At 51.3% G+C, this 22649-nt stretch overlaps 4 protein-coding genes across 4 annotated transcripts; 2 read left to right on the plus strand and 2 right to left on the minus strand.

Annotated features, from left to right (window-relative positions):
- Window positions 1-2437: 2437 nt before the first annotated feature.
- Window positions 2438-7307, plus strand: NEUTE1DRAFT_75410 (uncharacterized protein; the record flags this gene model as incomplete). The annotated part of the gene is made up of 3 exons (XM_009849383.1): window positions 2438-2941; window positions 3006-3611; window positions 3663-7307. 3 exons carry the CDS (start codon window positions 2558-2560, stop codon window positions 7083-7085), a joined length of 4413 nt encoding a protein of 1470 aa, XP_009847685.1.
- A 1917-nt stretch (window positions 7308-9224) lies between these two features.
- On the minus strand, window positions 9225-10184 carry NEUTE1DRAFT_24610 (uncharacterized protein; the record flags this gene model as incomplete). The annotated part of the gene is made up of 1 exon (XM_009848731.1): window positions 9225-10184. A coding segment is annotated over one exon (960 nt), but the record flags the coding sequence as incomplete, so codon positions are not given.
- Window positions 10185-12080: 1896 nt separating this feature from the next.
- NEUTE1DRAFT_134434 (uncharacterized protein) lies at window positions 12081-12809 on the plus strand (the record flags this gene model as incomplete). The annotated part of the gene is made up of 3 exons (XM_009849384.1): window positions 12081-12086; window positions 12158-12593; window positions 12697-12809. 3 exons carry the CDS (start codon window positions 12081-12083, stop codon window positions 12807-12809), a joined length of 555 nt encoding a protein of 184 aa, XP_009847686.1.
- A 2431-nt stretch (window positions 12810-15240) lies between these two features.
- Window positions 15241-16073, minus strand: NEUTE1DRAFT_115709 (uncharacterized protein; the record flags this gene model as incomplete). The annotated part of the gene is made up of 1 exon (XM_009849385.1): window positions 15241-16073. A coding segment is annotated over one exon (798 nt), but the record flags the coding sequence as incomplete, so codon positions are not given.
- Between the last annotated feature and the right edge of the window lie 6576 nt (window positions 16074-22649).

Raw genomic sequence — 22649 nt, forward strand, 5'->3', positions numbered from 1 at the left:
ACAAAGTCAAATGTGGTCAGGCTATACAAGCCGCTCTGTTGACATGTAGAGGTATGCACTGCGGTAGAAAACGGCAACATGTACATATGTGAAAAGTGTGCAGGTGACAGACAGTTGAGCAATCGTGGCAGGCAAGGAGATCAGGATCTTCGCATGCGTCATAAGTAGGTAGATGTACGCTGTGCATGACGGGTGCTCGAGCCAGATGTTCGATGGGAGTTTTTGAGAGTTGTTGGAATTGGGATTGCGAAATGTACTAGCGATTCATGAACAGATGTCATGTTGCCAGTCACTTGGGTTTGACTGGTGATAGGTAGAGGTACTTTTCATTTTCACTACCTACAACAACTGCAAAGATATAAGCTTATCTTGCTACCCGTGCAACACGGCGATCACGGCTCCGAGTGACAAACGTAACGTGCAGTTCATGACCGCCTCACTGCAGTGATGCCTGGAGCTGGGGCATCATCACTCCACATCATAAGCGAGCTTCGCATCAGAGTCCGGAGCGGTGCCGATTCTCGTCTGTTGAAACAAAGGATTTTTATAGAGTCCGGGGAGCTGTTGCGCTAGTGATACCGCTTCTTTCTTCAAGTATCTGAATGACTCGACGGGCTGGTGGTGTATTGTTAATCAAAGCGGTGTCAGCTCGCTAAAAAAGAGATAGCCACCGAGATGGTGAAGCACAGTCACTTGAAGCCCTTGATAAAACAAAGACGGTTGCGGAGGTGCATGGAAGAAAGGTGAGGCAACGATGGAGCCTACGTATGTATGTACCTACACCTCTTCCTGCCGTGCAGACTGTCGTGTTGTGAGCCGTTTTATCCGGATTTACGAGGAACAGTTGGTTCTCGACCTCTAGTGTAGATCCATTCGGGAAGCTAATAAGACTTCGGCGTTAAGGAGCTATGACTGACCACGATAGAAATGCAAGTGTCAAAACACAAAGCTGTCAAAGTTCGGTGTAGTCACACCCGCATAATCGAGGAGGCAGTGGGAGGCTAGTACCTAGCCTAAAGTGACTAATTGGGCAGGTCGATAGGCTCGATGGGTGATATTGGGGAAAAGACAAACAGATGTGTCACCCAAGGGAAATAAAGTCAAGATCAGGCGGGGTGCTGAGACAACCCCTAATATGTATGTACGAGGTATGTAGGGCTGGCCAAGGACGGTCAGGGCAACTGCAACTGCTTCTGTGGTGCTTCTAGTGTACATCGATGTACGCGTACACTACTGTAGCGCAAAGATATCAACGTGGACAACCGTGGACTTTTGATGCAGCACCAAGCACGGCAACGGGGTGGAGGAGGGGCGTTGCCTGCATCGGCAAGTCGGGGCCGGTCACCTCCACCGGATGCAGGGCACCGGAGCCTTTCAGACCTTTCAGTTGCAGCTGTGGGCGACTTTTACAAAGTAGACCTCAGCGGTTTGAAGGTGGGGATGGGGGCTGGGGCGGGCGGGCTACACACCTGCTGAATAAACAAGAGACGAAAACGATTTGGAGGCGTCATCGGCGGCGGGGCGTCTTCGACCCCGAACCCCGACTCCCTCTCGTGTTTTCTTTTTAGTGTACATAGCATAGCTCGGACATTGAAGCCGTGGTCCTGGGGATCGGTGACGGCGGTGGGGAACTGACTTTTTCAAGCATTTTTCCCTAAAGTCCACTTCTCGAAGAAAAGAAGGATGGAGAGAACTGTGAAGGCGATGGAATAAGTGGGCATCCTCGGCATTCCATCACAAAAAGGAACAAAAAGATACGACGAAATGTACACAACACGGAAGGAAGGCGCCAACACGCACCGAGCATCAGATCCGCTTTCTGAGTGTTGATTCGAAGTGGAAGTGGTATCCCTCCACCTCATTTTTCACTGTTCCATTCCCGCCCTTTTGCTCTTTCCCTTTTGATTTGGCCTCTTATCTCTTTGCTAAATATTTCAAGTTGTGTCATCCTTCTTCGAGTGTGGGAGTCTCATTTTCTGCTTTTCTCCCTTTTTCTTGCCACCACTCTTCCATCCCAAGGTTGACCCCAAGGTTTGGCATCCAACTGAACGGAAGTCGACTAGACTTATACACCATAAGTCGGGAGATCGCATTTACAGCTTGATCCTCGCCCCAAACCTGGCTTCCTCTCCTCCCTCACAAGCCAGCACCCTTCACCTTATTTTTTAATATACTCCAAACCCAACCATTCACTTTCTTCAGTAGATGTCTTGCTCCACCTCGTTTGCTTATTATTATATCGCATCTACTGCAATTTGAACGGCACAAGACCTCCAACTCAGTCAAGTAACGGCACCTCTAACTCCAACCTACGTCCGTGACCTGCTGTCTGCCTGCGGCTTGCGACCTGCCAACCCCCCCCGGCAACAACCATCACCCCTTTTGCGCATAATGACAACAACCGACGAATAGTATTTTATTCTTTGATATAGCTGCCCAAAAATCACGACGGACTACGGTCCTTTCCTCATTACAGGTACAAGATCATTCATTGCCTTTCAGCGAGGCTTCTCTATAAGCCCTGCTGCCAAGACGGCGCTCTCTCTACAATATCAACATGGCCGAATTCCCAGACGAAAAAGAAAAGGAGATCAGCCTCCCGAACCCCGTAGCCGACCAGAGACATCGAGACGATGAGATCGAGGAAGCACACAGGAGCGATGAAGACGTCGAAAAGATTGCCATAGGCTCGTCGGTTGTGGAGGAGAACGATGAGAAGAGGGCCGAGCTGAACCGGATGAGGACCAATGCCACCAACACCAGCGTGACCACGGCCGCTACCATCCACCCTCATGTCAAACCAAAGCCATGGTACAAGCAGCCAAACCCACTAAGATGGGGGAAAATCGCACCAATCCCCGAGACGAGGAGGCCATCGCCAGAGTACAATGCCGGTTTCTTCAGGTCGCTCTTCTTTAGTTGGATGGGTCCTTTGATGACGGTAAGTGAACCAGTATCCGAGAGGGTTATCTACACACTGAAACAAATAACTAACACACCTCTAGACGGGATACAAACGACAACTGGAGCTCAACGACATCTACCAAGTCAACCCAGCCCGTTCTGTGGATCCCCTTACAGAAAGGATGCGAGAGTCCTATAAGCGGCGGGTGGAGAAGGGGGACAAGTATCCGTTGCTTTGGGCGATGCATGAAACCTTTTTCTGGGAATTCTGGATTGGTGGCATGTGTCAGCTTGCGGCCTCTATCCTCCAAGTCATGTCGCCCTTTACTCTTCGTTACCTCATCCAGTTTGCAACGAACGCCTGGGTCGCCACCCACTCTGGCGCACCACCGCCGGGTATCGGATCCGGCCTGGGATTGGTCTTCGGTATCACGGTCATGCAAATCTTGCAGAGCTTGTGCATTAACCACTTCATCTACCGCGGTATGCTTATCGGAGGTATGGCTAGGGCCTCTCTAATCAGCTTAATCTACGAAAAGTCCATGGTTATTTCAGGTCGTGCCAAGGCGGGTGGCGCTGATGCGTTAGATGTTCCCGCTGCAAAGGCGGCTGCTGAGAAGGACGCAAAGAAGAAGAGCAAGAAGAAGGGCAAGAAGGGCCAGGCCGGTGTTGAAGGTGATGGTGCCGGCTGGGGTAACGGAAGAATTGTAAGTGCAACCGAACCGACTACATGTTACTAGTGGCTAACAAGTTTGCAGATCAACTTGATGAGCGTCGATACTTACAGAGTCGACCAAGCCTCTGGTTTGTTCCATATCATCTGGACTGCCCCCGTCTCCATCATTATCACCCTGGTGCTGCTGCTTGTCAACTTGACCTACAGCGCGCTCGCCGGTTTTGCCTTGCTGATTATTGGTATCCCCGTGCTCACCAAGGCCATCAAGAGTCTCTTCGCCCGCAGAAAGGCCATCAACAAGATCACCGATCAGAGAGTTGGCCTGACCCAGGAAATCCTTCAGTCCGTCCGCTTCGTCAAGTTCTTTGGCTGGGAAAGCTCGTTTCTCAAGCGCCTGCAAGAGTTCCGTGATCGCGAGGTATCAGCTATTCAGGTGTTGTTGGCTCTTCGTAATGCGATTATGGCCATTAGTATTTCGCTTCCGATCTTCGCGTCCATGCTTGCCTTCATCACCTACTCTTTGACCAACCACGGGCTGGCGCCGGCCAAGGTCTTCTCGTCTCTCGCCCTTTTCAACGGTCTTAGAATGCCATTGAACATGCTTCCCCTGGTCATCGGTCAGGTGACGGATGCATGGTCCTCTATCTCCCGTATCCAGGACTTTTTGCTTTCGGAGGAACGTGAGGATGAAGCTATCATCAAGCCCGATGCTCCTAATGCTATCGAAGTCCACGACGCCTCCTTCACCTGGGAAAGAACGCCAACTCAAGAGAACGAATCTACAGTGGGTGGGGCCGGTCCGAAATCGAAGCCTGAAAAGGGTGCCAAGGGAAAGCCCAAGGATGTCGAGGCGGCTACTCCTCCTTCCGGTGACGACTCGAGTACCTTGGTTGAAGAACAGGAACCGTTTAAGCTTCAGGATCTCAATTTCACCATTGGCAGGAACGAGTTGGTTGCCGTTATCGGTTCCGTCGGCAGTGGAAAAACCTCACTGCTGTCTGCCTTGGCTGGCGATATGCGCAAGACCAGCGGCGAGGTTGTTCTTGGCGCCCAAAGAGCTTTCTGCCCTCAGTACGCCTGGATTCAGAACGCGACTCTCAAGGACAACATTCTTTTTGGAAAGGAGATGGACCCTGAATGGTACCGCGATGTTATTAAGGCTTGCGCGTTGCAGCCGGATTTGGATATGCTTCCCAACAACGACTTGACCGAGATTGGTGAAAGAGGTATCACCATCTCTGGTGGTCAAAAGCAGAGACTCAACATTGCCCGTGCGATTTACTTTGATGCCGATATCGTTCTCATGGACGACCCCCTGAGTGCCGTCGATGCCCACGTGGGTCGCCATATCTTCGACAACGCTATTCTTGGTTTGCTCAAAGACAAGGCCCGTATTTTGGCAACTCATCAACTTTGGGTCCTCAACCGCTGCGACCGCATCATTTGGATGGACGGTGGTCGTATTCAGGCTGTGGATACCTTCGACAACCTTATGAGGGATTCCGAGGAGTTCAGACAGCTCTTAGAATCGACTGCCCAAGAAGAAAAGAAGGATGAAGCCGAAGCTCCTGCCGCAACCAGCGAGGAAGAAGCGCCCAAGAAGAAAAAGAAGGCCAAGGGTCTCATGCAGGCTGAGGAGCGTGCTGTGGCTAGCGTCCCATGGTCGGTTTATACGTCCTACGTCAAGGCCTCCGGCAGCTATCTCAACGCCCCCATTGTTCTCGTGCTCCTGGTTATTTCACAGGGATCCAACATCATGACTAGCTTGTGGCTTTCGTGGTGGACTTCTGACAAGTTTGGCCTGAGTTTGGGGCAATACATTGGTGCCTACGCTGGTCTCGGCGCGATGCAAGCTCTCCTCATGTTCGCATTCATGGTATCTCTATCGATGTTCGGTACTACGGCGAGTAAGAACATGTTGAGGCAGGCCACCTTCCGCGTGTTGCGCGCCCCCATGTCTTTCTTCGATACTACACCTCTCGGTCGCATCACCAATCGTTTCAGCCGTGATGTGGATGTCATGGACAACAACCTTACGGATGCTTTGCGCATGTACTTCTTCAGCATTGGAGCTATCATCTCGACGTTTGCTCTGATTATTGCATACTTCTACTACTTTGCCATCGCGCTCGTACCTCTCTTCACCTTGTTCCTCTTTGCTACTGGCTACTACCGCTCATCGGCCCGCGAGGTCAAACGCTTTGAGGCCGTCCTTCGTTCTACGGTGTTTGCCAAGTTCAACGAAGGCTTGTCTGGTGTTGCCTCCATCAGAGCCTATGGCCTCCAGAACCGGTTTGTGGAGGACATGAGGAAGGCAATCGACGACATGGACTCGGCGTACTTCCTGACTTATTCGAATCAGAGATGGCTATCGACCAGACTGGATATGATCGGTAACGCCTTGGTCTTCACCACGGGTATTCTCGTCGTCACCTCCCGTTTCTCAGTCAATCCCTCGATTGCCGGCTTGGTGTTGTCCTATATCTTGGCTATAGTGCAGATGATCCAGTTCACTGTCCGTCAGCTGGCTGAAGTCGAGAACGGCATGAACGCCGTCGAGCGTCTCTTGTACTACGGAACCCAGCTTGAGGAGGAGGCCCCATCCAAGACCATCGATGTCCGCCCCAGCTGGCCCGAGAAGGGTGAGATCATTTTTGACAACGTCGAGATGCGTTATCGTGCCGGTCTTCCTCTTGTCCTTCAGGGTCTTAATGTGCACATCCAGGGCGGCGAGCGTATTGGTATCGTCGGCCGGACTGGCGCAGGAAAGAGTTCTATTATGTCTACGCTCTTCCGTCTGGTTGAGATTTCCGGCGGTCATATCACCATCGATGGCATCGATATTTCCACGATTGGTCTCCAAGACCTCCGTTCCCGCTTGGCCATCATCCCTCAAGACCCGACCCTCTTCCGCGGCACCGTGCGCAGCAACCTCGATCCCTTCGGTGAGCATACCGACTTGGAGCTTTGGTCCGCCCTACGCCAAGCCGATCTCGTCCAAGATGATCAGGCCACCACCACAACCGCCACCCCCAGCGCCAGCGGCAACGCCCTCGTCGTCGCCGAAGCTCCCGCTGCTTCCAACGGTAACTCCAACAACCGCATCAGTCTCGACTCGATCGTCGAAGAAGACGGTCTCAACTTCTCCCTCGGCCAGCGCCAGCTCATGGCCCTCGCCCGCGCCCTCGTGCGCGGATCCCAAATCATCGTCTGCGACGAGGCCACTTCTAGCGTTGACATGGAGACGGACGACAAGATTCAGCGCACCATGGCCAGCGCGTTCCGCGGCAAGACGCTGCTGTGCATCGCGCATCGGTTGAGGACTATCATCAACTACGACCGGATTTGCGTGATGGATAAAGGACGCATTGCGGAGATTGGCACGCCCATGGAGCTGTTTGAGATGGAGGGAGGTATCTTTAGGGGAATGTGTGAGAGGAGTGGGATTAGAGCAGAGGATATCAGGTTGGCGAGGGAAATTGTGGATAACGATCGAGCTCTGTAAAGTGTGTGCAGGTAAAAGGGGTGGTTGGTTACAAAGACAAGATGGGGGGTCATTCTGTAGGGTGGATAAGATGAGAGATGATGAGTATGACAGATGAGATGATGGTTGGTTCTGATTGATGGCGGTTTATGATACCAAAACTCGAAGAGAAGACGGGGACGGATGGGGAGGAATGGAATGAAGAAAGGCAAAGCGATACTAAAAGCAAATGCCCTTTAGAAGAAAAAAAAAGTACATACATAGTCTAAACACGTAATTACTTATTGTAGCAAGAAGGGGATCTCGGGATTTCGAGAATGTTCCATTTTACATGCTTTAGGTACCTATAAGGATCTATATAGATCTCTTTGTTTAAAAAATTCTAGTCAAAGCACATACAGATACAGCACTACTCCCTTTTTCATTCCCTTGTAAATTGCTTTGCATACCTAGTAAATCCAACCTCCTCTTGATGTCTTGCTTGCCGCACCGCAAGTAAAGACCAACGTAACACATGATGCACATAATGACACTCTACCCATCCATCCTCAAGTCTCACAAAGTCAAGTTGTGAAACTCTAGTGCCTAGACTTCGAGAGACCTACCTGCAGTACCTAAACTCGACAAACTTTTAGTTGGCTGGGACGCACTCTTGGTGGTCTCTTGGTGTCACAACCCATCTACACTGCCTATGCAGAGAACGAAGCAGCCAGACTCACACAACCTCTGGTATTGTGATTTCAGCAAGTCAAGTCATCCTTTCAGCCTCGGTCATGTCGTAAGCTCAAACTCAGCATTTTTTTTTTCTTTTTCTTTGATCATGCCAGTCCCCAATTTGACTGGCATATATATATCTCCTGCATGTATATTTGTAAAAAAAAAAATAAAAAAAAAAAAAAAAAAAAAAAAAAAAAAAAAAAAGGTATGCAAACAGCAAACAGGAAAAAGACCCATGGAAGGGGGGGGGGACGCCTAACTTGAGATACATGTATGTAAAAACGAATCAGTCGGTAGGTGGGCCGGAGAGCTGCATAATCTTGCAGTGTCTTGCATTTTTCTGGTGGTAGGTGATCAAAGACAAACCAAAGACAAATCAAAGACACAAACAGAGGAAGAACAGATGGGACTGGAATGAAACAAAACGAAACGTACACTGTTCAGTGACAGAGATCATGATACGTGGGTCGAATCGACGGAGCAGAAGGAGCAATTATGGTAGTAGTGTGGCCAAGTGGAGGACCACATCAAGGCAGCAGCAGGCAGGCAGGCAAGAACGAAATGCAGGAGACGTGATATTATCTCAACTACCTAATAGGTATTTCCAGCAATCCCAAGATACCGTAGAAACTCGCGAAACTGGCAACCGTCAATTACCTCTTATAGCGCCGGGCAGGGGGCAGGTCTGTGCAGGGCAAGCACGATTATGTGTATTGAAACGCACGCAAGTTACAGTGGAGGGCAATGTTTTCGAGTGTTCACTAACTGGACAGATACATCTGTTGGCATATGCTGGCTTACGGGGCGCCGCGTTATGCCCTGCCCGGCGTTCAAAGAGGAGATTGACGGTTGCCAGTTTCGCGAGTTTCTACGGTATGCAAGTCATTATCGCTATGCCTACCTATGCTACTGCAGTGCTGACTTATGCAATGCACGACGAATTAACAGACAGGAAGCCACATGTACAGACAACAGTAAAACGCTGTTAGAATCCCTCAATCCGAAAGAAAACGTTCGCGAAAATCACCATGAACAAAAAGTGGTATTCGACGATACATATGCACTTTGGCCGAAGTGAATAAAAGAGGTAAGTTAAGGTAAGTAGTGATGGTGGTGATGGTGATGGCGACGGTCATGATAATGATAATGATGATAATGATTAGTACTTTCAAACCCCAAACTATAACAAGACCCGAACCAATGAACTCCTCTGATCAATTGAATGCCTCCCCAAGTGTTGAAGGAAATTTTAGTTTTGTATTAGGTGCACAGCGCTGTCACCGCGCGATATCGGGTTCGGAGCTGTTTTGACGCGATGTCCCTGGAGTTCTCCAACGTGATTGCTTCCCATAGTCTTCTGGTTGTTCCGAATTCCCAACCAACTTAATACCTCCCACTGTGCCTAGGATCATGATGACCCCCGTGATAGCCCGGGTTATTGTATCCCCCCGGAGGAGGGAACGCCTGCGGGTTATCGCCCAGCAAATCATCCAAGAACGCGCTCGGTGCGCGCCCACTCTCTGGCCTGTTCAACTGGTTGACCGAGCTACTGCTAAAACCTCTGGGCGGTGATGTCCTCGTCGTCGTACCCATTACCGGTCCAACATTCGGCGACTCGGGCGGCGTCTGTCCCATCATGCTACCACCACTAGGCCGTCTTGACATGGGGCGGAGGTTCGACATGCTGATCGAGTTACCGTGATTGTGACCCATAGGAGCAGCGGCCGAAGAAGCGTAGAATCCGGAGGGGAGGAAGGTCGAGTGGCGGTTGTTGGCCATGGTGCTGTTGCGGTCTCCCGGTTGCGCAGTCGGCGAGAAGAACAGCTGGCTCTGGCTGGGGGTACCGGCGGCGGGCGCCGGGCCGCGCGACTTGCGGTTGCTGGCGAGGCCGGTGTTGCTACCGCCGACGAGCGAGGGGTTCGAGTTGAGATCTGAATACTTATAGAACTTGGGCGGGGACGGGAAGCCCTTGTCGTCGCCGAGGTTCTGGGCCATAGCAGCGCGCTCGACGGAACGGTGGAGGAGACAGGCGATGACGGTTCGCCAGATGACAATAGCCAGACCAAAGGCGCCGAGGATGGCGCCGACGCAGATGAAGACGGTGCCGTCGGGGAGCGACGAGTGCTTCATGAAGGGCGCATTTTGTGTAGGAGGAACGGTCGGCGCGGGATAATCCGGGATGCCAATTTTGGTGAGAGTTGGAAGACCGGTTAGGAGTGTAGGTGGTCCCGTCGCTGCATCTGTGTTCCCAATCGTCAATGGGGGGACACTCTCAGTTCCGGTCGAAGTAGGCGAGGTTTCGGATGCCGTAGGAGTGATGGTCACTTTTGATGTGCTAGCCGAGCTAGGAGAGATAGATGTCGACGACGATGGTTGTTGCGCCAATACACCAGTCGATAGCAGGGAAGAGGTAAAGAGGGCTGAAAGAAGCAAGGAGCGCTTCAGCGACAGTGATGGCGACAACATGGTGGTCGCTATGGCTATGTCCCGTCGGGTTCGGGGACGTCCAAAGAAGGGGTTTGACCAAGAGGACCGAGAAACGGGAATTGGTCCCTATATCCACCAAGGTATGATGTAGAGTAAGCTAGATCGACGACGGGCTGCAGCCACGATCTGGAGCTATCGATGTGAGGGTGGTGAGTGGCCGAAAATCGGGAACTGGTGGTTACTCAAGAGCGTCGTGCCGTGATAAATCTTGAGAAAAAAAAAACGACAGTAGAATCAGGCACTTGCTGAGAGCATCAGAGTCTGGTCTGAGTTGGATGAATGAGATTCAATGTCAACGAGTGTTGCAAACTTGACCAAATCAGGTCATGGTCGTCTTTGAGGGGAGATTGACCAAGAGATGCATGGATGGAGTCGACGGGGTCTAGAGAGAGTGAAAGGTTGAATGCCGTGAGTGGTGGCAGGGAAAAGGAGAGGGAAGAAGTTGGAAGGCGCCCACGGGGACCAATTGACTGGGACCCCTTAGGTCTTGCCCGCCTTTGTGTTGGTCCCCGATTTCTCCATTCCTTAGTTCGGCGCTGCTCCCCCAGACTAACCTGACCCAAGGGAACCACTCAGGTGACCACTCACACACACACTCAGCCACTTCCTGCCAGGGCAGTCGTGATTCTGGGAAACATTTGCGCCGCGGCGTCCTCAGCTCAGGGCAACGTAACGTCAACTCTCAGCCCTTACCATAGTACTCAGCTTAGTACACTCTGGTAATCCGTCCGTCGTGAAAAACGGTTGGGCTTTGGTAAATACTTGCACGGACGGTATGCTGGGACATGATTCGACACACAAGGATAATGTCTGGGCATGGCATCCTTCGAGGGCGAAGAGCCAGGCATGCCATCGTATAAAATGCTGGCTGCAGAAACGGCCCTTGCAGCACGTCATTCAAGTCAGTGTGTAAGTAGCGCCTGCAAGAAGGGTTTTGGTAAGACAAACAAGTGAAGACACTACTATTTCAAACCCTGGTTTTGCCCTCTGACTGAAAGGCCGATCCGAGTTCCCCCTCATCTGAACAAAATCGTACACTAATCCTTGAAAAAAAAAAAAAAAGTAAACATGTCTCTGCTGCTTCCACTTGAGGCTCAATGTTTCACAGCTGCACGGTTGACGACATGACGTCCGGCCCTTCCTTTCTTGGGTCAAAACATGCAGCAGTCGCGCCGTGTGCTTGGTCGCTATCTGCACAGTGCTCATCTGTCCAGTCGGTCCCTCCAGCGGCGGCTGCAGTGACCTCAACGCCTGAAGCCCAATATTATGTACAATTTTAGCGCCCTGCTGACCAGCACACCGGAGCACTGCAGTGGGAGAGTAGCTTCCCGCTACCCAAGCTGCCATCTGTGGCCAGCTGCTGATATGGCCTGTGCTTTTCCTGTTTTGCGGTGCTCAGGCTCGGTTGCCACTTGTCTGTAGCTCGAAGCTGGCTGCTTGGCAAACCACCGAATCACACTGCAAGTGTACCTCTACCTGTCGGACGGTTGCTCTCTCAGTGTGGTCCAAAATTTTATACGAAACCATCAATCGCCTTCACCACCAAATCAACTATCACGACTTTGCGGCCGCCCGAATTTCCGACGAACCGCCAATTTATCTTGACTGCCAAATCTAGCACAACAGCGGTCGATACCCCTACTTCACAACAGAACTTTTCCACTTCGATCAATCGTTGAGATCTCGTCAAGATGGGTGTTGCTAAACGGACAAGAAAATTCGCAACGGCACGTGACTTCTTTAATCCCCCTTCTCATCTCACTTTTCATACTCACCACCATTGACCTCAACCCCCTTGGGGTGATGGCCAATATGTGTGTGTGTATGATGAAAATGACAATGTATGAGACATATTGTCATCAAAACATACTTACTAACACACTCAATAGGTAAAGCGCATGATCGGCAAGAACGATGAGCGCCGCAAGACCGAGGTCCAGAAGAAGCAAGAGTTGGAGTTGCAAAAGAAGAAGGAGGCCGCCGTCCGAGAGATCCCCCAGATGCCTTCGTCCATGTTCTTCCAGCACAACGAGGCCCTTGTGCCTCCCTACAACGTCCTCGTCGATACCAACTTCCTCTCCCGAACCGTCGGCGCCAAGCTCCCCCTCATGGAGTCCGCCATGGACTGCCTCTTTGCCTCGGTCAACATCATCATCACATCATGCGTCATGGCCGAGTTGGAGAAGCTCGGTCCCAAGTACCGCGTTGCGCTGATGATTGCCCGTGACGAGCGGTGGACCCGTCTCACTTGCGACCACAAGGGAACGTACGCCGATGACTGCATTGTCGAGCGTATCCAGAAGCACAGGATATACATCGTTGCTAGTTTGTGTTCCTTCTCTTTCTGCTTTTCTCCACTTACCCGGTCCCACCACTTGTCGAGCGTGTGTATGTATATAAGTATGTATGCTAACTCTGGAATACACAGCCAACGATAGAGACTTGAAGAGGAGAATCCGCAAGGTTCCTGGTGTGCCCATCATGTCTTGCGGCAAGGGCAAGTACGCCATTGAGAGACTCCCTGGTGCTCCTGCCTCGTAAAGTGGTGGTTGATCGACTAGGGGTAGGCATCAATACTGCGCAGCTGCCACCACAACGCTTTGTCATGTACCAACAGTGTGTTCAAGTGCGGGACTACAAGCGTCAAGAGGGAAACTAATCACGGCACCCACACGACGCCGTATAGTACTTACCAATACGTGAGGGAAAGCAGCGTCTCTGGCACATACCATCTGTCAAATCCAGGCCATTGATGGTCAGTCAGCATTTACAATAGCTAGCCTAGAGTGGCTGCGGGGAGGGACGATAGCAGGATGTTCTCCGTTGGTTCGGCTGATATGCGCACTGTCAACCTAAACAACATTCCTATCTGCTGGGGCGACCGTTGTATCGGCCGAGACGGATGGAGATCTCGGGTTAGAGCGGAAAGCATAAAAAAGCGGACAGAAGGAAAGGAAGAAGGAAGAAGGGTTACCAGCAAAAAAACTGAAGGGATACCATACCACATCGCATTCTGGGTTATAGAGGTTTCACACACATAGGGTTTTACATTCTCGTTCGGCGTTAAATAATGAGTTGATTTGATTTGATCTCAGAACATCAAAGGTTGATCCACGACTTGCAAATCGTCACCGCTTACTTACTCCTCGCCTGCTCTTCGCGATTCAATGTGATTTATCCTCATATAATACTCCTACCACAAACATATGACAATGTTTAGAGCAACGGCGTGTGTAAGAAATTTCCCATCCCCATCATATTCCACCGCTAAACTGTGATCGTGCGGTAATTCCCGCGACGACTGGTGCAGTCGTCGTCAGTCGCAGCGAGAGGAGGGAATCGCGACAACGGAACGCAGGTCGCACCACATCTCACTCCATGAACACTACACAAACTCGGTCACAAGACCGAAATGAATTAATTAACCCAGTAGTAGCGTCAGTCGCTAGAGAAAAGATAGAACCCAGCTTTTGCAATGTCTTCAAGAAGCAAAAGGAAAAGACAAAGACATTGGAGAAGGGAGGAAAGAAAAAAAAAAAAGAAAAAAAAGAAAAGAAGGAAAGGAAAAGGGAAAGGTTCAACGGCCCATGACGAGGGTCAAACCCGTTCAGTCAAACTGCCGCCTACGAAACCCACGATGTTCTGGTTTCCACGTGCCTACCACTTCTGCTACCGGAAATTGTTGCAATGTCTGACCGGCGGGTTTATATGGCCCAAGGTAATCGATCACTAAATGTCCGAAGCTGCGGCCGGGTAGCAAGAGATCCAGACTTCAAGCACAGAGCAAGATCATGAGTGGTTGTGCTGCAATGATATAGGCGAGGTCCAGTTCTATCCTCTCAAACATCAATCAAAGTGTGTGTATTGAGGTAGATAGTTCCCGCCAACCGACAGTCGGATACGTATAAAGTATGACGACCGTAAGGACGGACATATGCAGACCTTTGTAGTGTACACTATCGTCGTAGTAATTCCAACCAAAGCCGTCTCAACAGATAGACAGCTCGTTTGTTCCATTCCCTCACTCTTTGATACGCCATTGACCTTGAACCTGACATGGCCCCTGGATTAACCTCCATGACGATGTCCCTTGCGCGCCACACGCCGCTTACACAATGCGATAACCACACCCATTTTACCATGTCTTTTGCGCGTATGTGTGTGGTGACATAACATTCCTTTCCGATGATCCTTAAATTGAGGAAAAAAAAAAGATGATATCACAGACCCCAATGAACAAGTCCCCGGTGCCGACTCCAGCTTTTGAGATCTCTCTTTTTGCCTTTTCACCCCCGAAAAAAAAAGGAAGAAAATTTTGATAACAGTAAGAAGATGGGTATTGTTGTCTCCATTTGCTCCCCTTGATGCTCTGTCATGCTCCCCTTCTTACCAACAGTCGATTGCGTGGATGTGGATGGATGATTGCTACGCGAGCCATTCCTCATCAGCCCGCTTGTTCCCTCGCATCACCAATCCCTCGTCATCCGAATCGGAGTCTTCCTCCTCGCTCTCGGAATCAACTCCACCATTTACGATATGCCCATTGATCCCATTGTGACCGTTTTGATGTCCGTTTTGGTGCTGGTAATGCTCCTCCTGTTGGTGGTGATTATTATGATTATTACCGATATTATTGCTGCCGCCTCCGTCATACTCCTCGATCATCCATGTGAGGCCGTTGGCTTGCTCCTCTAGCGGGAACACTTCGCGGGCGTACTCCTCCAGTCCTCTTGGACCTTCCCACAGCTCCAGAGCCGCCCGAGGGCAGCTTCTTTCAAGCTCAATGTCGCCAAAGTATGGTGGTTGTTTCTCGGGATTCTCGTTGTGCAGGTTAAAGAGCTCCTCGAGCGCCTCCAGCTGGATTCGATAGCCCTCGGGAATCTTGACCTTGACCTCGATCGGTCCGCGGACGTACCGTACCGGTCGGCCGACACCCCGGGAAAAGACCTCGCACGCTTCTAGAGGTGTGAGCATCTCGTATGCTAGTGCGATGCGCTTGCCTCCACCCCACTTCTTGACGCCGTCCTTGAAAATCTGCAGAATAGCCGGGCCAACGTCGTGCTCAGCATCAAGCCACGGGAGCTTGGCGTTTGGATGGAAGGGTGCTTGCCAGATCCACGATCCGTCCGGCTGCAAATCGGTGCAAAAGAGGGGGTATGGCAGCGAGGTGAAGTTATTGTTATAGATGCCGGTGTAGACAAAGGTTGCCGGAATACCAATCTCCTTCACATAATCCTCCACACGGTGCTTCGACGCCCAGAGCGGTAGTGATGGCCAGTCCTTGTTGTAGGCATGGTGGTCGGGCATCGAGGAGTAGACGTAATGTTGGACTCCGGCCTTCTTAGCAGCGTCAGCCAGGGCCATGCCAATCCTTTCCTCGTCGCCATAGAAGGTGGTGTTGATAAAGGCAAGCTGAGCGCCTCTGAAGAGTTCGGAGATGAGGGCGTCGTTCACGCCGATGCCGGAGATGGGTCCATTCTTGGTGACGTCGACACATTGTCCCTTATCACTTTCCGCAGGGGTCTCTTTGGTGTAAAGCTCACCCTGCAGAACGGTAACGTTGGGATTCGTCGACACTTCGGTGGCCACAACACCCTCGAGATTCCTCATTTGGGCTCGTACGTGGAAGCCAACGGCAGTGGCTACTCTGATGAAAGAAGCAGCCTGTCGGCCGGCGGCGTTGATGACCGCAATCGTCTTATCGGGGGTCGGCATGGGGCGTTTGGCAGGACGCCAAGTCAGAGAGTTGTTTCGCGACATGAGAGGGGACATCTCTGAGTAGGAGGAGCGAGAGTGTTTGTGCCGCCTCTCTTCATTGTGCATGGCGTTGGGGATTTTGATGTCTCTCGGTGCTGGCCTCAATGGTAGCTCTGATAGAATTTCGGCCGGCATGGTGGGCTAGTGTGATGGACGGGTGTCACCGTCCTCCCAAAGATTCCCTGACTGTCTCAAACTTTTTCTACGAGGAAGAGAGCCCGGCTAGAGATGCTGTGTCTCCCCAGAAAACAGGAGTCCTTTCCGAACAGGTGTGGGTGGGCGCAAAGACGCTCTTGCCTGTTGCTTAGTGCGCTTAATGAATTTCCTGTTGCGACCACCACTGTAGGTTCCCGTTGCGACCCTTTAAGTTCTCGGAAGCAGAGCAGCAGGGGAGGGTGATGATGATGGGCCGTTAGAAAAAAAAAAAAAAAAAAAAAAGGTTGAGCCAAGCACGAGACCGGGCGATCGTGGTTCTGGAAGCGCAAGGGCGGCGCAGGCGATACCGGTGAGTAAAATGCGACCGAGGACAGGAAACTGCCCAGAAAGTGCAGGGCAGCGGTTCGATTGGGTTGCTCTTGGTCTGCTGATGTGCTTGCTGGCGGAACCGTGGCCCCGTGTACCGCGGATGGAATGGCGGTATCGTGCTGCTGCGTCGATGGCGTATTCTCTTTTCTTTCTTGCCCCGTCGTTTATCTATCAGCGGGGTTCCAATGGCGGCGGTGTTAGAGATGTACTGCGTGCTGTAGGTACTGCGTGCTGCACTGAGTGCTGGTTGTCACTGCGGGGGCAATTGGACGGATAGTGGTAGGTCGGGTGGGTGAGAAACCGCAGGCGGCCGGGCAGAACGGGGAATTGGGAAAGGCGACAGGGCAGGGGAGGTGAGGGCTCAGTGAGAGCCAACTGGACGGCAGCAAGCAAGATAATGTAAGTACATTTATTTTTATGTACAAGTTCCTCGTACCTGTGTTGTAGTGTCTGAAAACGATGTCGTCTGCTGCGTTGCCAACTCAGGGGCGGGGACCCGGAATTCGAAGATCAAATCGACAAAAGATGCCTGTGGGCGAGATCTTACAGATACCTATGGGCAGCCGATAAGATAGGGAACTCGGGAAAGGCCGACCAACAAAGCGAAAAAAAAAAAAAAAAAAACTCAGATCTCGGAAGTACCCAGCAGCAGGATGTTGACAGCAGCGGGCAAGAGGGATTGAAATCGAAACAAGAACGAGAGAAGCGCGAGCGTATGGACGGACTGCGGTTTAATAGCAAGGAGGTCCCCTGGCTGCTACTAAGTACCATAGAGGATGAGAGCGAAGGGCTCAACAAGCACCAAACAAAGGGAAGCAAATAGAAAACGATTCTGGCCAATCGCATGGCGAGCAGCTATCCACTGGGTGAACCATCCAAGTTCTAGGAAGCCCGCGAGGTGCGCGCAATGGTCCGGGCATGGTGCCCTCTGCTGGTCATGGCTTCCTCTCGTTTTCTCTCTGGCTCCCGTTGTCTGGGTCTTCAAGGTGTCAGTGGTCCCGCTCGCTCATTCTCAGCGGCTCCAGGGCAGGCGGACACCAGACGGAGGACAGGGACAAGAATTTGCGATTTTACGGGGTTGATGGAGCCAGAAATGCAGTCCACCGCGAGTCCACACCCGGGGTCCCGTCCCCGTCCCCGACACCGGGTTCCACTCTGCACCATGCCCTGGTCGGCTGGTCCTGCTCGTCGACGACGTGTGGTGGCCCATCTCCTTTTTCGAGGACGACAAGCAAACAACTAAGCAAGCACATGCAAGCTTTTCTCTTTTTTTTTTCTCTCTTCTTCTTTCTTTCTTTTCTTTTTTTTCCGGCATTCACGGGGAAACGGTTATCCGTCCAATTGGCCTCATCGACGACTAGCATATCGTGGGGAAAATGACATTGGCAACGGAAGCAAGGCCCAGGACCCAGACGGGATCATGTTCCCCAGTCTTGAGGCTGCCCACTATCGCCCTATGTACCCCGGGCAATTGGATACCGGTACCTGAAGTAGCAGTCCCGGTATGACTGGGTCTTGGTATCTAGATAAAGGTGCAGCTAAGGAGGGCCACGAGGTCCATGAATCCAGGTTACGGGCGGGCGATCCATGACTTGGAACACCGAGGCAAGATTGCTCAGATGAGCATGGCGAGCTGAGGGGGTAAAGCCCATCTTGTTGGCAGCAAAGACAGTCTAGTGTCGTCTGTGCAATGCGAGCTGTAATGGAACAACAGGAACAGACGATGCGGGGAATGATAAGCAATAGATAACCACCCGAATCACGATGCCTTTCAGTCGAGGATATTTGTACTTGTACGACCGCAGCGGGCAGACGGGACAAAAGAGTTGGATCGTGGTGGTTGCACGGCTTTCTAATCTCACAGAGCGGTCAGCCAGCGGTCCAAGGTTCATTATGGTTCAGCCTGAAGGAAGTTCCATATGATACCAGGCTATCTCTGCCTTTGCCTCTACCGGACAACGGTCGATGCGGATGATGACATGATGCCCGGAATGCCATGGCCTTTGCCCGGCCGACAACATGTGGACAGTATGAAACCCAAACGGGCAAGAGATGAGGTGTGGTCCAGTCTTCTCGATGAATCAGATAAACACGATAAGCTAGACCATTTGCTCAGCATGAGCCGCCGAGTGATAAGGAAAATCCATGGCATTGGCAGGCATGACAGGTACACTAGTTCTAAGGGTTTAAATTGTCGATCAACAAGTGTTTATCATGACAGCATCTCGTTGTTTCTTGGGCCTGCATAGGCCTAGACTCCTCACAGGTCATGTGCCTCTCTCTGTCTTTGATCCTGGCTTCAGCTTCTTGCCTTGCCAGTTTCCGGTGTCAGGTGGTTTCCTAGTACCCTCGCTTTGTTGGACTTCAAGTTCCATTTGTTTCCTTCGGAACAATCACCTAATAATCCAAGCATCGGATCCTTTTTACTCTTCCCCTATGTGCGCAAAGCTGCCTGGCCAAGACTGGCGCCGAAAAACTTTCCGATGACGTTTGGATGCTGTGTGGACGGCAGGCGGCTCCGGCCTTTCTCATGCAGCTAAGAGGTTGCTCTTACCTTATACCTTCCCCATCCAGTCCCCAAATCCCATTCTCTTTAGTCAAGTTTCTTGGCAGCTCCCACACTCTTGCCGCCCAGCTGCCCGTGCGGAAGACGTCTGGCGAGATTGCTCAGCGATCCTCAAACCGCAGTTTACATCTGAAGCCTCGACTCTTTGGCGATACCTCCCGTCATTGCGCATAGCATTATGGCATGGAGTCCGTTCCAATACGACCTGTCATCTATCTGGAATATTCTCTGCCGTTGACTGACGCAATGGAGGGTGGTTCAATATCTACCGGCCTCTCTGTATAACACACTGATACCACCTTCTCGGAGGGTCGTCGTCCACGGATGGATTCCTCCAGGAGGCTCATCAAAAAGGCTCGCAGAAAAAACGCTGGTACGTGTGTAGAGCTGGATGCCTGGTTGGTCTCAAGCGGGCGGCGGATCCCTCTTTTCTCTTACGTACAAACCGGCTCACTAACACCCTTTCGGAGCAGTCCCATGGCACTTGAGTTACCCTCCCACAGGCGTCCTTGTCGTCCACAACCGTCGACATTGGCAACGTTGGATCGGCATTGGCTCCCGATTTCGCTGCCTCGTTCCCCGTGCGAACACCATTTCCGCGGATGTCGCCTATGCAAGGAACCAAAGTTCTCGGCTGACCTTTTTTTATTTGTGTCCAGAAAATTGTCAAGAACCTTGCCCCCGGATTCTGTTTGGCTCTTCGCTGAAACCATACAACACGACGATATTTTGACACTACCGGAGCCTTGCCGACCGACAGCAACACTGGCACGTGAAGCGGCGAAGCCCATAGCCGTAACGCACCTCGGGGGGAGCCTTTTTCAGCGCATCGCAGTGCCCTACGAGCCTACGAAACAGGAAGCTTGACAGGTCCCGTTTCTTCCCCGCAATTTCTGTCCCACTGGCGCTCCTGCTGGCGGGTCAAAAGAGCGGGGAAAGAAGGAAAGGAGTTCTGTTTGGTTGCCGTGGCGGTCAAGAAGAAGAAACAAGCAGCGGCGGCGGCACCATGCCGGCGTCAACCCATCCCGCTGGCGTTTCCATTAGCAGCAGCGCACCCTAATGCGGCACGAAAGCACAGGAACATGGCGACATTGGACCTCGCTCCACTGCCGGGTTCCACTGTATGACTTCTAGAACCATAAATCCGGCCTAGTTGTTCGCTCGAGCAGTGTCACGCGGCCCGTTGGAAAATTTGTTCTGATGTGAAAATTTTCACACCATACGTCCTACCTGCAATGCAAGGTGGCCTTGTGGCCTTGGGCAGTCTGGGAGTACGAGTTCGTGGAGCGGAGGTGAGTTCGGTGTCCCGGTCAGGAGAAATCTTACCCGTCCACCCCTGGAAGTGCCAGGCCGGTCAGCACCAGTGCGAACGGAAGTATGGGCCCACGGGGGCTTCATCCACTTCATCTACTTCGGATGAGGGAGGAAAACGCCTCCAAAGGGGAAACCTGTTATCCCAGAGAGGCCGTCATGCGTGAAAAAAATGAAGTCCTGATCATGCAAAGGTGATGATTAAAATAACATGTTGCATCTCGCTCGCTGCATGCTCTACTTCGGATGAGGGGTCTAAAACTCCAAAGGCAACCGCACGATATCGAAGTTGAAAACCACCATTACGAGAAACCGATGATGAGGAAAATGGCGATGACAGGCGGGGACGCAGATGGGTCTGGGTTTCCTGTTGACAATGTCGATCAGCCTTGTTGGCCGGTACCGCTACCCAGGAAATAATTGACAAACTGCCTGCCGCCCGGTCGAGATAGCACTCCTCGCCAAAGGCCTCTCTCTATCTCGCTGTTCGTAATCTCAAAACTTGAGACTAAGGCCTGACGGCTTTACGCACAGTCATATGCAACTTTTGGTCATGAGGAAATTTTATGTGCCATCCATGACGTCTTCAAATTAAGATGAGATGAACTGTGGCCGAGTGCTGATCCTGAGTCTCCATAGTCAAACTACGACAACTCGGTAGTACTAAGCCGAACGAAGTACAATCTACAGTGACGACATGGCGAAGACAACGCCAGGCGCTGAATAGTATTTTCGCAATTTTATATTCCTGAACGTCTCATGAAAGCCATGTTGAAGGTTTGGAAGACTCTAAGCTGGTCTCAAAGCTGTGTTCAACCTCTGTCCAACACTAAACACAGTCTGGTTATCAACAGAGACCCAGACTGACGAGCGTAACTACATCTCTCTTGTCCAGCAACAACACTCCATCATGATAGCATCATAGCAAATGGGCACGAGTACTGCTGTCAAGTATTCCGATATATCATTTCGGGATTTCCAGTATTTGTTTCTTTGAACTACCTCTGTCTCGTTCACGAACCAACCAATACTAAAATCACCCACTCAAGTTGATGGGGTGTTATGGTCACACTAAATCACCCATTTTGCTTTATTCAAGTAGCATACCTCCCTTCAGGAGAAGAAGAGATGGCAGTGGCAACATGCCCGACTTTAACGGCATTGTCCATGGAAAACGTAACCCTCAGTGCTTGTAAGCTATTCCAGAAAGAAAAAAAAAAGATTAGATAAAATAAGAGTCGTCTGTCGTCCCGTCTCCCGGCGCAATGGCGTGGTGATGGACTGGCTACTTTGGCCGAAATAAAATGAGGAATACAGTGAACCGAGGTATGACCAGCTGCCATCGTGAGAAGGGGGTATAGACTACTTGGTGGCATGAAGTGTAGAGCAGGAGATAGACGTGCTGAGGAACGCCGAGGGAGTGTACACATGGGTGTCAGGTATCGTGATGTTTGCGCGACGGTGGTTCAGGGGTTACCCAGTAATGTATAGATACGTAGACAACAGGGGCACGGACATGAGCACTTTAGAAGTGAGGAGAGAAGTGAGGAGAGAAGTGAGGAGAGAAGTGAAGAGAGAAGTGAAGAGAGAAGTGAAGAGAGAAGTGAAGAGAGAAGTGAAGAGAGAAGTGAAGAGAGAAGTGAAGAGAGAAGTGAAGAGAGAAGTGAAGAGAGAAGAGAAGGGAGAAGAGAAGGGAGAAGAGAAAATAAAGCATCAATTCAGAAGTCTCGGTTAGCGAACGGCTCAGCTATACTAAACCGGAACACAGATATAATGAAAGCAACCCGAGCCTTCCCTACGAAAGTATATGATGATGGACTGATGGCAAAGCAACGGCTCACCAACGAATGTACTAACAGAGGCGATGAACATTCCCAGTAGAGGGTATCTTTGGAGCCATATTTTGACGATGTCACGAAAGTTGTGAATATAGGTATAGATAAATCTTGATCTAACCCAAACTCCGGTCCAGCGTAGACGCCGCTTGTGCCGAGAAGCCCTATCTCTACTCTATATTCTATCCCATGCTTTCCAAAATTCTCGTATTCCAAATACCCTTCGTGAAGGGGACAGTTCGTAAAGCAACAATGCTTAGAACTTGCCCTTAAGCAAGTTGTTGATCATCTCGCGGCCGGTGATGACGGAGGTGCGCCAGAGGGTAGGGAAGTCGAGCGTGCTGCTCAGGGTATCGGCATAACCGAAGAACAGCATGGGAGGGATCC

Source organism: Neurospora tetrasperma (genome assembly GCF_000213175.1).
Source record: "Neurospora tetrasperma FGSC 2508 unplaced genomic scaffold NEUTE1scaffold_1, whole genome shotgun sequence".
NCBI classification, from domain to species: domain Eukaryota; kingdom Fungi; phylum Ascomycota; class Sordariomycetes; order Sordariales; family Sordariaceae; genus Neurospora; species Neurospora tetrasperma.